General features: G+C 43.5%; 1 protein-coding gene across 1 annotated transcript; it reads right to left on the bottom strand.

Moving 5' to 3' along the window:
• Positions 1-848: 848 nt before the first annotated feature.
• Positions 849-6,385, bottom strand: LOC114053528 (DLA class II histocompatibility antigen, DR-1 beta chain-like). Its single transcript, XM_027876644.1, has 6 exons — positions 6,166-6,385; positions 3,343-3,612; positions 2,604-2,879; positions 1,898-2,008; positions 1,449-1,472; positions 849-953 (listed from the first exon to the last, which is right to left on the bottom strand). Exons 1-6 carry the CDS (start codon positions 6,263-6,265, stop codon positions 940-942), a joined length of 795 nt encoding a protein of 264 aa, XP_027732445.1. The 5' UTR covers positions 6,266-6,385; the 3' UTR covers positions 849-939.
• Positions 6,386-13,590: the final 7,205 nt, after the last annotated feature.

Below are 13,590 nucleotides of genomic sequence, written 5' to 3'. Positions count from 1 at the left end.
TTCTGTCAGTAGGGACAAAAACTCTCAAGTGAGAGAAAGGAAGACTAAATATGGAGGAAAAAGACAGAAAGTGAGCTAACTGGTCAGAGAGAGGTGACTCATTGGTTTTACACATGAGATCCTTTCAGTCCTAGAATAGATAAGGAACCTGGAAGCCTGGACCTACAAACAGAGAGTGAAACAGGGATGGTGAACCACCCTCAGTAGAAAGAAACACTGTAAACTAACTTGGGTTTACTCAGCCCTCCCACTAAGCTCTCCCCATTTATGGCATCCTCTCAATTCCACAAAATAACAAGGGGAATGTGGACAGACATAGTAAGGGGCCCCTTTCTCACAAAATCTTTTCATTCAACTAAGAATTCTTAAGCACTCACTGTATACAAAGCACTATGCTTGCAACCATGTAGGATACAAGGGCCAAAACATGACCAGCTGCAGCTTATAACACTTGACGTGGGCCAGGTCTCAGTCCCAGGCTCTTTTTACCAGATGCCTCTTCCTTCCCTTTGCATAGAGCAGGGCCCCTTCCTAGCCGCTCCTCCTTATTTTTTTTTTATATGACTCCTCCAGCAATCCCAGGGGCATAATGAATGATACAGATGACACATTATTTATTTAGGAAGAATACAGAGAAATAAATGGAGTTAATGCTGAAAAGGTAGCAGCGTAACTAAGAAGGCGTCTGTATGGGGACAGCGGAAGCAGACTTCCTTCTCCCTGACGCTCTGAACCAATAGAGGGTAGAAAACATCCAGAACAGAAAGTAGAAACTGCAGGGTCTTTTGGGAGAAAGAGGATGGCAAATGGCCTCCAGGCACAGGAGAAAGCTGGCTCCAGGACAATGACTCAGCTGTTCCTCCCTCCTGGATGACTGGGGACCCTGCACAGGAGAGCAGGGATGGGAGGCACTCTCTTTGAAGCATGCAATCCAAAGGTTCATCTCAGCAGGCCTGCATGGAGTAAGAGAGTCATTACAGACTACAGATTCTTCCAGCAGCAGCTCTACTTCTCCAAGTGGAGGGGAAGCCTGATGGTGCCTTGGAGGTAGAGTTCCCATTAACCCTTCCTGTGCCCTCAAATCACTACCCAAAGAGATTTACCCATTTTTCTTATTAAAACGTAGATTTTTCTTCTCCTGCCCTCTGGAATCCTGAGTGTCTCTGAAAACTCTGATCTCAAAAGCAAGGGATACTGCCTGAAGCAGGACTTCTGCTGAATCATGGGATATTTTGAGAATAGTCCTGGAAACTTCTTGTAGCAATAGGGTAAAATATCACTCATTCTCCCACTCCCCCTCCCATCCTAACGAGCTGTTGATGCCCCAATTAGGGAGCAAAAGAGCCTAGTAAGAGAGAGACAGAACCAAAGTCACACTCATTCCTATAGTCTGTGAGCTTAGGAATGGAGAATTATGATCCTTGGCCACAAAGGAAAAGGGATATTACCTGCAGGCTGAGGCCCAGTGCGTCCTGAGGAGGCAGTGGAAGAAGGAGAAAGAGAAAAATACAAGGTCACAGTCATATCCTAGAAGTAAGGAGGATTTCTACCCTAGAGTTAGGATGCTCATCTACTCCCCCAACAAGAGGGACCCTAAACTTTAACCCCATTATGTCTGAGGAATTCTACTCATAACAAAAGAGAAGGGAAGTTCAGGGCTGTAAAAGCCTGAGATGTCTCCCCTCTTTGTCAGGCTCAGCATTTGGCTCTCACTGTATCCCTCAGGCACCGAATCCTCTTACTCCAGGTTGGCTTTGGTTTGGGAAATATTGATCCTAATGTTTCCCACCCCTTGGCTTTGTATCTGACCTCTTGAGATAAGCTCCCTCTATGGAGTAAGAGGCAGGAGCTGGGGCCAAAGCCAGAGCCCCATTGCCTTCCCCTACATACTTCTCACCTTTCTGGTTCTTCAGGTGGATGAACAGTCCTACACCTAGGAAGATGAGCCCCAGGACAAAGCCTCCAATTCCACTCAGCAATTTGCTCTGGGCAGAGTCAGACTGTGCCCCTGAAGAGAACATATCTTGGGGTCATCACTTATCAGTCCTCTCCATCCCACCCTCTACCAGTCACCTAAAACTGAGGAGCCCAGCCTGGTTTGGGGGGCACTAAGAAATTGAGAGGTGAGGGGGAACAGAAGCCTGGATTCCTGCTCTGACTCCATTGAGTGAGAAATGGAAGGAAAAAGGCCAAGGGAGGTCAGAGTCGGGGGCAGGGAGAATGACTGCTTTTCTGAGGACATTTCCCATTTCTTGATCCCAGAGACATAAAAAGAGTGAATTGTCAGAGGTATAGATGATCTATCTTCTAGGGTAAGGGACAGTCAAGGGAATTCAGATCCCCAGGAGAGGATGGACGAAGATTCTGCAAGTTCCTCCTGTTGAGGAATGTGTTTCCACAAAGTACCAGGGTTCTGTGGATGCTAGCTCGATGCTGCAGCCAGGAAGCTATGCTGGGACAAGGAGCAGAAAGCATATGATCCAGGGCATAGGAAGGGGGTCTGTGAGAACATTCACTGTAGGACCTCCAGAGCTATGGAACTCCCTGTACTGGGGTTTAACGGCAGGGCAGGATGGGGACTGAGTAAGGGAGTTGGCTCTCACTCCATTCCACACTGATGGGGCTCTGTAGGCTGGCATGCTCCACACTGCAGGTGTAGACGTCTCTGCTCTGGGGAATCATTTCCAACATGACCAGGGTCTGGTAGGTCCAGTCTCCATGTTGTATCAGACCCGTGGACACAACCCCAGCTGTCTCCTCCTGCCCGTTCTTGAGCCAGGTGACCTTGATCTTGCTTGGATAGAAGCCAGTGACAGAGCAGACCAGCAGGTGCTGCAGGGCCTCTGTCTTGGAGGGGGAGATGGTCACTCTGGGCTGGACTGAGGCGGGGTGTGAGAGAGAGAGAGAGACAGAGACAGAGACAGAGACAGAGACAGAGACAGAGACAGAGGCAACGTGTCAGAAGACAGAGAAGCTTTTTTTTTCTAGAAACAGCCCCTTCCTTCTGATGAGGGTCCCCCTGGCTGTCAGGCCCTGAAGGCCTCCCCCAGAGTTGTCCAGCACAGGCTCAGCGATGCCCTCCCTTGTCCAGGGCGGGTCAGGCCCTCCAGGCTCCCATCGTCCCCATCCGGGTCCGCACAAGGTCCCCTCAGCCCTGGCTTTGGCAGAAGCCCCTTGGGGGTACGGGGTATGTGGGGGGGGGTCCTGTCCGGGGTGGGGGCGGGGGTCCAGCCTCCTCTGGGTCAGCTCAGGACACACGTTCAGTCTGGGGTCAGGGGCCCACCCTCCCTCGGTCCCAGCCCCGGCCCCGGAGGTCAGGGAGTGAGGGTCGGGGTCACTCACCTCTTCTGTCCACCGTGAAGGGCTTGTCTACCTCGTAGTTGTGTCTGCACACCGTGTCAACGTAGGCTCGTTGTTCCTCCAGGTAGTCCTCCTGACTGTTCCAGTACTTAGCAGCGGGCCGCCCCAGCTCCGTCACAGCCACGAACTCCCCCACGTCGCTGTCGAAGCGGACAAATTCCTGGCCGTTGTACATGACTCTAAACACATGCCGCACCCGCTCCGTGCCGTTGGTGAAGTAACACTCTCCCATGTAGTGCAACACGAAATCCTCTGCGGACGGACCCGAGCAGCGTCAGCCGCCGGCAGACTGACCAGCGGCAGCCCCAGTGACCAGGCGAGGACCGCCGGCCTTCAGCGCCTCTCTGGTCAGCTGCATGGCCTGCCTCTCTGAGCCCTTTGCTCCCGGCTCCTCCTCCCTCCTCACAGCCCGGGGGAGGGGTCGCTGGTTCGGCCCATCCTGGGACAGGGAGGCCACGACCCTGCCCCGCCCCTGCCCCCCCACCCCTCTGCCCTGGAGGATTGGGAGCCATCTTTGGGTCTGGAGGCTCAGAGAGGCAGCTGTCTCCCTATAAAGATGATCCCGGAAACGTGTAATAGCTTGTGGCTTCCTACTTCCAGCCCCACCCAAAACACACACACACACAGACACACACACAGACACCCACACACACACCCACACACACCCACACACACCCACGTGTACACAGATTCACATAGACACAACCCTCACATAGAATCATCACAAGTGGAGAAGGTGGGAATGGGAAGTGAGGGGAGCCACAGAAAGTTCTATCTTAGAGGCACAGACACAACTAGGGCAAGAGAAGGGGCTGAGCTCCTTCCTCCTTCTGGGAAATCCCCTCATGATCCTCCTCCTGCCCCTTATCAAGACCTCACTCTCTTCCAGGGCTTTCCTCCTGCCTGAACCAAGCCCTCTGCCCCTGGAAAAAACCCCTACCCCTGTAATCTGAGCAACCTGCCCCTATTTCCCAGTACAACTACAGGGGTCAACATATGTCCTTCACACTGACACAATTGTCCTACCCCAACTGTTTCTGTTCTACTTGAAAAAATTCCTACTTACCAACCCAACATCAGGTTCACTTAGTCCAGTACCCCACTTTTATACAGGAAGGAACTGAGGAACAGCCTGCTGAAATGACTTACCCAGGGACACTAGGCTAGTAAGTATCACAGCTGGGGGTGCAACACAAGTCCTCTGATTGCAGACTCAGTTATCTTTTCCACAAAACCACTTTGCTTAATAACTTCCAGTCCATATCCCACATTGGTAGAAAAATAGGTGAAGGGTTTAAAGACGAAAAATAAGCTAAGTTCAAGGAACGTCATGGTCAATGAGTTAGTGTAATCTAGGGCAGGCAAGGAAGAAGTCTAGTGCTGAAGAAAAGGTGCTTTCAACCCAGAGTAACATTGTTAAGTTCCTACAAGTTCCTCCTAACATTTTTAAGTCCTGGAAATGCAAAAATACCCCACAGAACCTGTTCGTTTCATTGTTACAGTCCAAAATGGGGAGAAAGACATCTAGATAACAACAACAATAATAATAAAAAAAAAAGGAGTCAGTCAAAGAGGAGGAATGGACAAATTGGTAAGAGAAATTTGAAGAGACTCCCTTCATTTGCCTAAAAGTTGAGATTTTAGGGGTAGAGTGGGCTGGGCTGAAATATTTGAAAGAAGAGGCCAAAATTGATTGGAAACCAGGAATCTTGGAGAAATTCCCTAGTGCCAACATGCTATGTTCCAGGGCCCCGGACAGGTCTGTTCCTTCCTCCCAGCACCCTAGTTTCTTTTCAAAGTCCCCCCATCTCACTTAGATTGGAGCTATGTCACTCCTCTGTGACCAGACAGAACAGCTAAGGTAAGGAACTAAGACACACATAGACAGGAAGAGAACTGGGCAAGGGGATCTTCACACTCATCTTTGGCCTCCCCTAACCTGGTAGTACCAGGATGCTCCAGGTGTAAGGACAATGAGCATAGAGTGATTCCCCATTAGATGTAGTCAAAAGACAATTATACGAGGGAATCTGAGGAAAGAGAGAACATTGTAAGCTGGAGAGATTAAGGAAGTTTTCATGGAAGATGAATTATTTGAGTTGTTCCTTGAAAGAAGTGAAGGCTCAGAAGGCAGAGATGAGGAGGGAGTACATTTTAAGGATTGAGGAGCAGCTTATGCAAATACCTGGAGCAGAGAGATGAGAGTTAAATTCTGGGGAAAGCTGGTTAAATAGTTCAAGTGGAATGAGAAGTGCTCAAAGGAGAGTAAAATGAACTGGAGAGCTGGGGGGCTTTAAATGTCAGACTGAGGAATTGGGAATTGATTCTAGAGACAAAGAGAAGAGACAGAAGGTTTGTGAGAAGACTGGGAATATTGGCATTGGTGTAAACAATGAATTGAGGAGAGAAATCAGCAGAACAGGGCTGACCTGAGCATTGAGAAACCCGCAGATGATATAGTGCAGGTGACAGATGAATTTTCTCACAGAAACCTCCTCAGTCCTCAAACAGTCCCCTCAGTCCCACTACCTTGTCCATGGCCACAGAAACACATATACTCTGATATACTCTGGTATCAGCCAGAGTAGCCTGAGGATGGCCTTGGGGTCTTTGGAACTCTGACACAGCTCCCTGCTCCACCATCTATCCCAGATGATCATACTGCTTTTTTCTGGGGAAGGAGCCCTACTCAGTCTCACCAGTGGCCTCTATTCCACAATAGAGAAGTTTTCCACCCTCTTCTTGGGAAACCAAGGACCCTATGACCTGTGTGGAAAACCCAGGGATCAGTATTACCACACTTACCTGGGATGTCCCTGGCCCAAGATGCAGGCAGACTGAACACCATCAGTGTCATTAACAGACCGGTCTTCCAGCAGCCAGCAGAGATCCAAACATCAACCATGTTAGAGATGAGCCCGAGTTGTGAGAATGAGCAAACAGCAGGATGAAGGGCCTCTAGTCAATCAATAGGACTTAGCACCTCACTTGTTGGAGAAAAAGACCTGGCTGGTATCTTTAAGTCTCCTAACATTGAAAAGTGACTAAAAGAGGAACCAATAAGCTTTAAAGGCTGAGATGTGTCATCTGTCTCCAGGCAGCAAGTTTTTGTGAAGGGCCTGCTAGGACACTTTTCTTGGCAGAAGAAACAAGTAGGCTAGATCTAAACCTTTATAGCCTCGGATATGAACTTGCTTTTTCATTCCTCCCTTGCTTTGCTCACAATCTTCAGCCTCCCCTCGTTTGTCTTTAAAAGGCATCCCGTTAGAATGTGAATTCTGTGAGAGCACAATTCTATCTCCAGCCCTTAACACAATGCTTTGCACATAGTAAGAGGTTACTTAAGTTCTTTATTCATTCTTTAAAAAATATACAGATTTATAAAAAGGATGTTTTACATGCACTTAATGCTTTCAGATTACAAGGTGCTTGTCTTACAGTAACATCACAACAATTCAATAATACTAGGAGAATTTTAACGTAGATATTCCATATATAGCAGAAGAGACATTGGTTCAAACACAGATCTTTTTGAACTCCAACTGTCTGGGATTTCCCTTCTTGACTATCCACCTGTATGAATTTAACCTGTCATCCTGTGTCCCTGATGCACTTTTTTTTTTAGGCGGTTGGGGTTAAGTGACTTACCCAGGGTCACACAGTCAGTAAATGTCAAGTGTTTGGTCTGAGGCTGGATTTGCACTCAGGTCCTCCTGACTTCAGGCTGGTGCTCTATTCACTGTGCCACCTAGCTGCCCTGCTGAAACACTTTGTTGTAGAAACAGCTGGTTTTACTCTGTTTTGACCTGGTAGAAGCTCTGTTAGTTTATATGCATCTATGCTTAAGGAAAACAGAATCGGGACAATTGTCTTAGGTACATAGATGGGTATAAATATATAAATATAGATGGGTATAAATGAATAATGACATATGGTTGCAGGTGTCTCTAGATGCTCACATCTGATCTGATAGTAAGTTTCTGAGGCTCCCTCCAGAACAATTTAGAAAATCCTCACCCAAGAAAGGAAACACCCCTCATGAAATATTGAAACATCTACTTCCACATAAGTGACTTCACATCTTTAAAATGTTGTCTTACTGAGAAACAAAGGTAAACACACAAAGGAACCAAAAGTAAAAAGGATTTACTTATGAGCTAGATGAAGTTGCAAGTCTTCAAAAAGATGGGAGTACTAGATCATCTTCCTTGTTTCCTGAAGAATCTGCATGTGGGCCAAGAAGCAACACTTAGAAGCAAACATGGAAGAACTCATTGGTTTCAGATTGGAAAAGGAGTATGACAAGGCTGTTTATTGTCACCTTATTTATTTAAGTTATATGCAGAGTACGTCATGTGAAATGCTGGGCCGGATGAATCAAAACTTGTATTAAGATCAGCAGGAGCAATATTAACAATTTCAGATATTCAGACAACACCACTCTAATGGCAGAAATGAAGAATTAAGAAGTCTCTTGATGAGGGTGAAAAAAGAGTGTAAAAGCTGACTTGAAGCTTAACATAAAACCAAAACCAAAAACAAAACCCTAAAATCTTGGCAATTAGTACCACCACTTCCTGGGAAATAGAAGGTGAAAAAATGGGAGCAGTCAGATTCTGTATTCTTGGGCTCAAAGATCACTGCAGATGGTGACTGTAGCCAAGAAACTGAAAGTCACTGGTTCCTTGTAAGGAAAGCTATGGCAAATCTGGACAGCATACTAAAAAGCAACAAGAAAGGTCTGTATAATCAAAGCTGTGGTTTTTCCAGTGACAATACATGGCTGTGAAAGCTGGACTATAAAGAAAGCTGAGCACTACAGGATCTACACTTTGGAATTGTAGTGCTAGTGAAGACTTTTGAGAGTCCTTTGGACAGCAACGAAGTCAAATCAGTCAATACTTAAAGAAATTAATTCAGGCCATTTACTGGAAGGTCAAATACTGAAACTGAAGCTTAAACATTTTGGCCATACAATGAGAATATGGGACTCTTTGGAAGAGACCTTGATGTTGGGAAAGATTGAAGAAGGCAAAAAGAAAAGGGGGTGGCAGAGGATGAGAAGGATGGATAGTATCATGGAAACAATGAACATGAACTTGATTAGACTTTGAGAGACAGTGGAGGATCAAAGAGCCTAATATTCTATGGTCCATGGGGTCATGACTGAATCAACGACAACAACAACAACAACAATTTCATTTATTCTTCTGTAGAAAAGCTAATGGTTTTGTATTGTCCAGAACGTAGCACAGAAAAGCAATTGTTCTTTGAGAGTGATGAAGGAGGAAAGTGAGGCAAAGTTCACAATCTCTTTTTATCTTCTTCCATTCTTTTCAGCCCAAACTGATTTTTATAGAAGGTGAGAAGCATCAGGGGTATCTGTGAAATTAATTTCCCTCATAGGATCATCCAATTATAAATTTAGCACAATAAGGGATCTTAGAAGTTAGCTAGTCTAACTCCTTAATTTTAATAATAAAATAACTGAGGCTCAGAAAGAGTGTGACTGGCCCAAGGTCACACAGATTATATTCAAACCCAGGTCTTCTGATTGTGCTATTTCCACTTTACCACAAAGTTTCCCATAGGAACCTTACTGATTTATTTTGCTGTTTACTAAAGTGGAACCCAGGACCAGGAAGTTGAGAAAACTAAAAGGTATATTTTACTGTAACTTGGATGCAAATGAGATTAAAGCAGTTGGACAAGTCTGTAGAAAGAGCAGAGTCAATGGAAGGAGTGTACTTAATCTTGACCTGGGTGTTTTTGTTTTGTTGTTATTTCTATTTTTTGAATTTATGGAATAAAACAATCATTTCCATAACATAGTACAACAAAAAAAAATGATTGCTCATGAAACTGCAAATCTATTATGCACAATTTGTTATTCCTTTCAAATATACAACAAAATTACCATGTAAATTTCTTCTTATTATCAGTTCTTTTTCTGGATGCAGATAACATCTTTCTTCATATGTCCTTTATAGTTATTTTGGGTATTTAAAATATTCAAAATAATTTATTTACTCTAAGTTATTCTTAAAGTAATATTGCTTTTACTGTATACAGTGTTCTCTTGGTTCTGCTCACTTTGCTCTTCATTATTTTGTTCAATTCCTTCCACATTTTCCTAAAATCATTGAGCTCATCATTTCTTATAGCGCAGTAGTATTCTATCACAATCATATACCACAATTTATTCAGCCATTCACCACTTGATGGACATCCCTGTAATTTCCATTTCCTTGCCACTACAAAGAGAGCTGCTATAAATCTTTTTGAACATCTAAGCTCTTTCCCATTTTCCCTAATTAATCTTTGGAAATAGACCAAGTACTGGTTTTACTGGGTCATTTTTGTTTGTTTGTTTTTTGGCTAGGCAATGGGGTTAAGCAACTTGCCCCAGGTCACAAAGCTAGTAAATGTCAAACGTCTGAGATTGGATTTGAACTCGGGTCCTCCTGACTCCAGGGTCAATGTTCTATCCAACTGCGCCACCTAGCTGCCCCTGAGTCATTTTTGAAAACACCAGTCTAGGTGTGACTGGTCATAATCCAAAACAATATACTTCAATAATATACAATTATTTGAATAATATTGGAATAATAATGTTTGAATTATATATAATAATATTTGAATAATATATAAAATACAATATCTATCCAATGTACCTCAGCTCTCTCCTGCAAGAAAGAGGCTGACTCGATGCTGTACGTCCAGTAGATGGTAGCAGAGAGCAGCAGATAGGCTGAATAGCTAAAGAGTAACCAAGGAGAACAGTGCTCTACATCCTTAAAGGATATTTTCAGCTCTGAAGCATCACAACTGTGAACTGCTTCTGCATTATGTCTGCTGTGCTGAATGTGTCTCCTGCACATATGTCCCTTCTTATAGGCTGTGGTCACATGTGTCCCTTATATGGATGTCTCTCTGTGGGTATCCCTCCATGGATATTCCCTAGTCACACTTACCTCTTGTCACCTTGCATCTATCTTTCTGTACTGAAAATGTGGTAACTGGGCCCTTGCGAATACGAGGATATTTCCTTGTCATTTAGTTTGATGTTCTTTTAGATTAAATATCTTTTGCTTTAAGTTAATAAAAAACACTTTTGAGCATGGGGAAAGCATTGGATTTGAATCAGAGGATGTGTGTACCTGTTTCAACATTGTCATTCCAACATTTGTCGTCTTTGCAAGTCATTCCATCCCTCTGGGACTCAGTTTCTGCTTCTTTAAAATGAGAAGCTTCTAATTAAATTATCTTTTATCTCTTAATCTGTCATTCTGATGAATTCCCTCTGGTTAGCCTAGGCAAAGCAAATATATTAATAGGGGCTTGTGATCAGTGGTTTTAAGTGGATGCTGACACACAGAATTCCTAGAGGTTCATGTGTGAGGGTTGATCCAGCTGATACATATCATTCCTTCCTTCATTGCTTCCTTCTTCCCCTCCTTCTTTCCTTCATTGCTTCCTTCTTTCTTCCCTCCTTCCTTCATTTTTTCCTTCAATGTTTCCTTCTTCCTTCCTTCCCTCCTTCATTGCTTCCTTCTTCCTTCCTTCCTTTCTTCATTTGAAACTGTTGGACTTAGAATCTAGAAAGGTTGAGTTGAAATCTCATCTCCAACACTAGGTGTGTAACTGTTGGATCCTCATTCTACTCATTATCTGGTTCTACTCATAATGAGACTGTTTTGGGCATAAATTTGATAACGAGTGAATGAATGAAAAAGAACTGAATAAGTGCTTCCCATGGACTAATTACTAGAGAAACAAGCAGAAATTGCAAGACAGTCTCTGCTTATAAGGAGCTGACATATTACTTGGGGGAAACAACACATGAGTGAGAGCTCAGCTGCAGGTGGATGACAGTGTTGGGGTCTGGAGGGCAAAGTGGCAGGGCAAATGGTAAGGCTTGGATGACCTTAGGAGTCAGAGACAGGACAGATGTGAAGCCTGGTGGTTCTTTAAACTGTTTTGCAAGCATTAAAGTATTACATAAATGCCAGTTATTTTTCTTCTTCCCCATGACAGCCTCTCAAATGTCTGAAGACTGATATTATGTTAGGTTTCTGTACTCAAGATAAACATCCCCAGTTACTTCAGCTGCTCCATGTATATCTTGGTTTCTGGCCTACTCACTGTTTTTGTTGTCTTCTTTCGGATGTGTGCCAGCTTGTTGATGCACTTGCTTAAATGAGGCTCTAGAATTGAGCACAATACTTCACATGTGGTCTGACCAGGACAGAGAATAGTGGAAATAGCACTTCCCTCCTTTGAGTACAAACTCATTTGAAAACAATATTTGTTAAATGCCAGATGTGGGGAGAGCATTTTGATAGGCCTTGAGAGAGATGCAAAATTTTATTTTCACTTAATTGCATTTTATTTTTTTCCAATTACATGCAAAGACAGTTTCCAACATTCACTTCTACCAGATTTTGAGTTCCAAAATTTTTTTCTCCTTCCCTTCCCACCTCCCAACCCAAGACAGTAAGCAATCCAATAGAGGCCATATAGGTACAATCATAACAAACATGCTTCCACATTAGTCATGCTGTGAAAGAAGACTCAGAAAAAAAGGAATAAAAACCAGGAGAAAAAAAGAGAAAATAGCATGCTTCAATCTGCATTCAGACTCCATAGTTCTTTCTCTGGATATGGATAGCAAATTCCATCATGAGTCTTTTGGAGTTGTCTTAGATCCTTACATTGCTGAGAAGAGCTAAGTCTATGAAAGTTGGTCAAGATGCAAAATTTTAGTTAAGAAGGCATCATCCTTGTTTATGTAATCCTTATAGTTTGCTAGAGGAATAAGATACATATATTTTGATAACTTGATAGATCTCTGCTCTTAGTAATGTCAGCACCATTCCACTGGTACACATTGATAACGATTCATGCCTCCATCCTGTAAGATTCATGTCCGTATTTCCCCATCAATTCTGTATTGAAGTTCTTCCCGATATGCTAGAGACCTTCCTCTTGTAGCATTTCATGACAACCAATCAAGAGCCTGGCTGTTTATCTGTGATATGAAGAATCATAGCTGACATTTAAAGGAACATTCTAAGCTTAGTCAAGGGCTCTACACATGTTATCTCATGTAAGTGCCTTATGAGTAGGAATTGTTTCGTTCTTTGTATTTGTGTCTCCAGTGGCTAGCAGCTGGCACATGGTAGATGCTTGATAAATACATATTGGTTTGATCAACTAATTGATTCTATCATTACAACAACCCTACAAGGTAAGTACTATATGTGTTATTATCCCCATTTAAAATATATAGACAATGAGGCACAAAAATTACATGACTCAACCATGTCTATACTGCTGAACAGTGTCAGGGGCAGGACTGAAATCCAGTTTTCCAGACTCCAAATTCAACATGTCCTCATTTTCACCATTTGATTGGTCTCCCCACTTTTCTGGACATGATTTCCTTAATGATGCCTTTTAGACCATATTTTGCATTCATTTGGCAATAAGTCCCAACCTATTTATACCCACCATTTATCTCATTATTTTGCCTTGGATCACTCCCAATTTTGATCATTCAAAGACAAGCCATGCCATGATTGGTAGCCTTCACTAGAAGAACATTGCTGCTGGAAAATATGAGGCTTTAAGCAGGTATAGTGGTATATATCTGTAATCCCAGATACCAGAAAGGCTGAGGTTGGCAGATCTCTTGAGGTTAGGAGTTGTGACCTGCACTATTACCAGGGCCATGCTGATATACTATCCTCACCAAGTTCAGCATTAATATAGTGAGTCCTCCAGAGCCATCCTGCCATCCCAGAGTCTCATTCTCTAAGGTTTTATTCATCTTCAATTTTTTCAACCAATCTTTATCTGGTATGGACTCAAGGCCCTTCCTCATCCTCGTTGCCTTCTTCTGAACTCTCTCTAGGTTATAGATGTCTTTCTTGAACTAGGGTACTCAGAAATGAGCACAATCCTCCAGATCTGGTCTGGCAAGGGCAGAGTACAGTGGGAGTATCATCTTCTTATTCATGAAAACTATATTTGTCTCAATATAGCCCAAGATTGCATTAACTTTTTTGGCTACCACATCCCATTGATGACTCACAATGAACCTGCAGCCTACTAAAGTCTTCCAAGTGTTTGCAAACAAACTTTAGCAGCCTATTCTCCATCCTGTACTTGTCATGAGATTTTGAACCCACAGAGGTGATTTTACATTTTATCCCCATGTGAATTTAA

This window comes from Vombatus ursinus, unplaced genomic scaffold, assembly GCF_900497805.2.
Source record: "Vombatus ursinus unplaced genomic scaffold, bare-nosed wombat genome assembly UNPS02014811.1, whole genome shotgun sequence".
In the NCBI taxonomy this organism is placed as follows: Eukaryota; Metazoa; Chordata; class Mammalia; order Diprotodontia; family Vombatidae; genus Vombatus; species Vombatus ursinus.
This window is presented reverse-complemented; position numbering and strand designations above follow the sequence as displayed.

Bases quoted from the DNA above. Each gene is read 5' to 3' on its own strand.
- LOC114053528 (XM_027876644.1), bottom strand. From the start codon at position 6,265: ATGGTTGATGTTTGGATCTCTGCTGGCTGCTGGAAGACCGGTCTGTTA. The intron at 2,880-3,342 runs GTGAGTGACCCC...ACCCCGCCTCAG, and splicing joins CTTCACGGTGGACAGAAGAG to TCCAGCCCAGAGTGACCATC. The intron at 1,473-1,897 runs GTGAGAAGTATG...CTGCCTCCTCAG, and splicing joins CCACCTGAAGAACCAGAAAG to GACGCACTGGGCCTCAGCCT.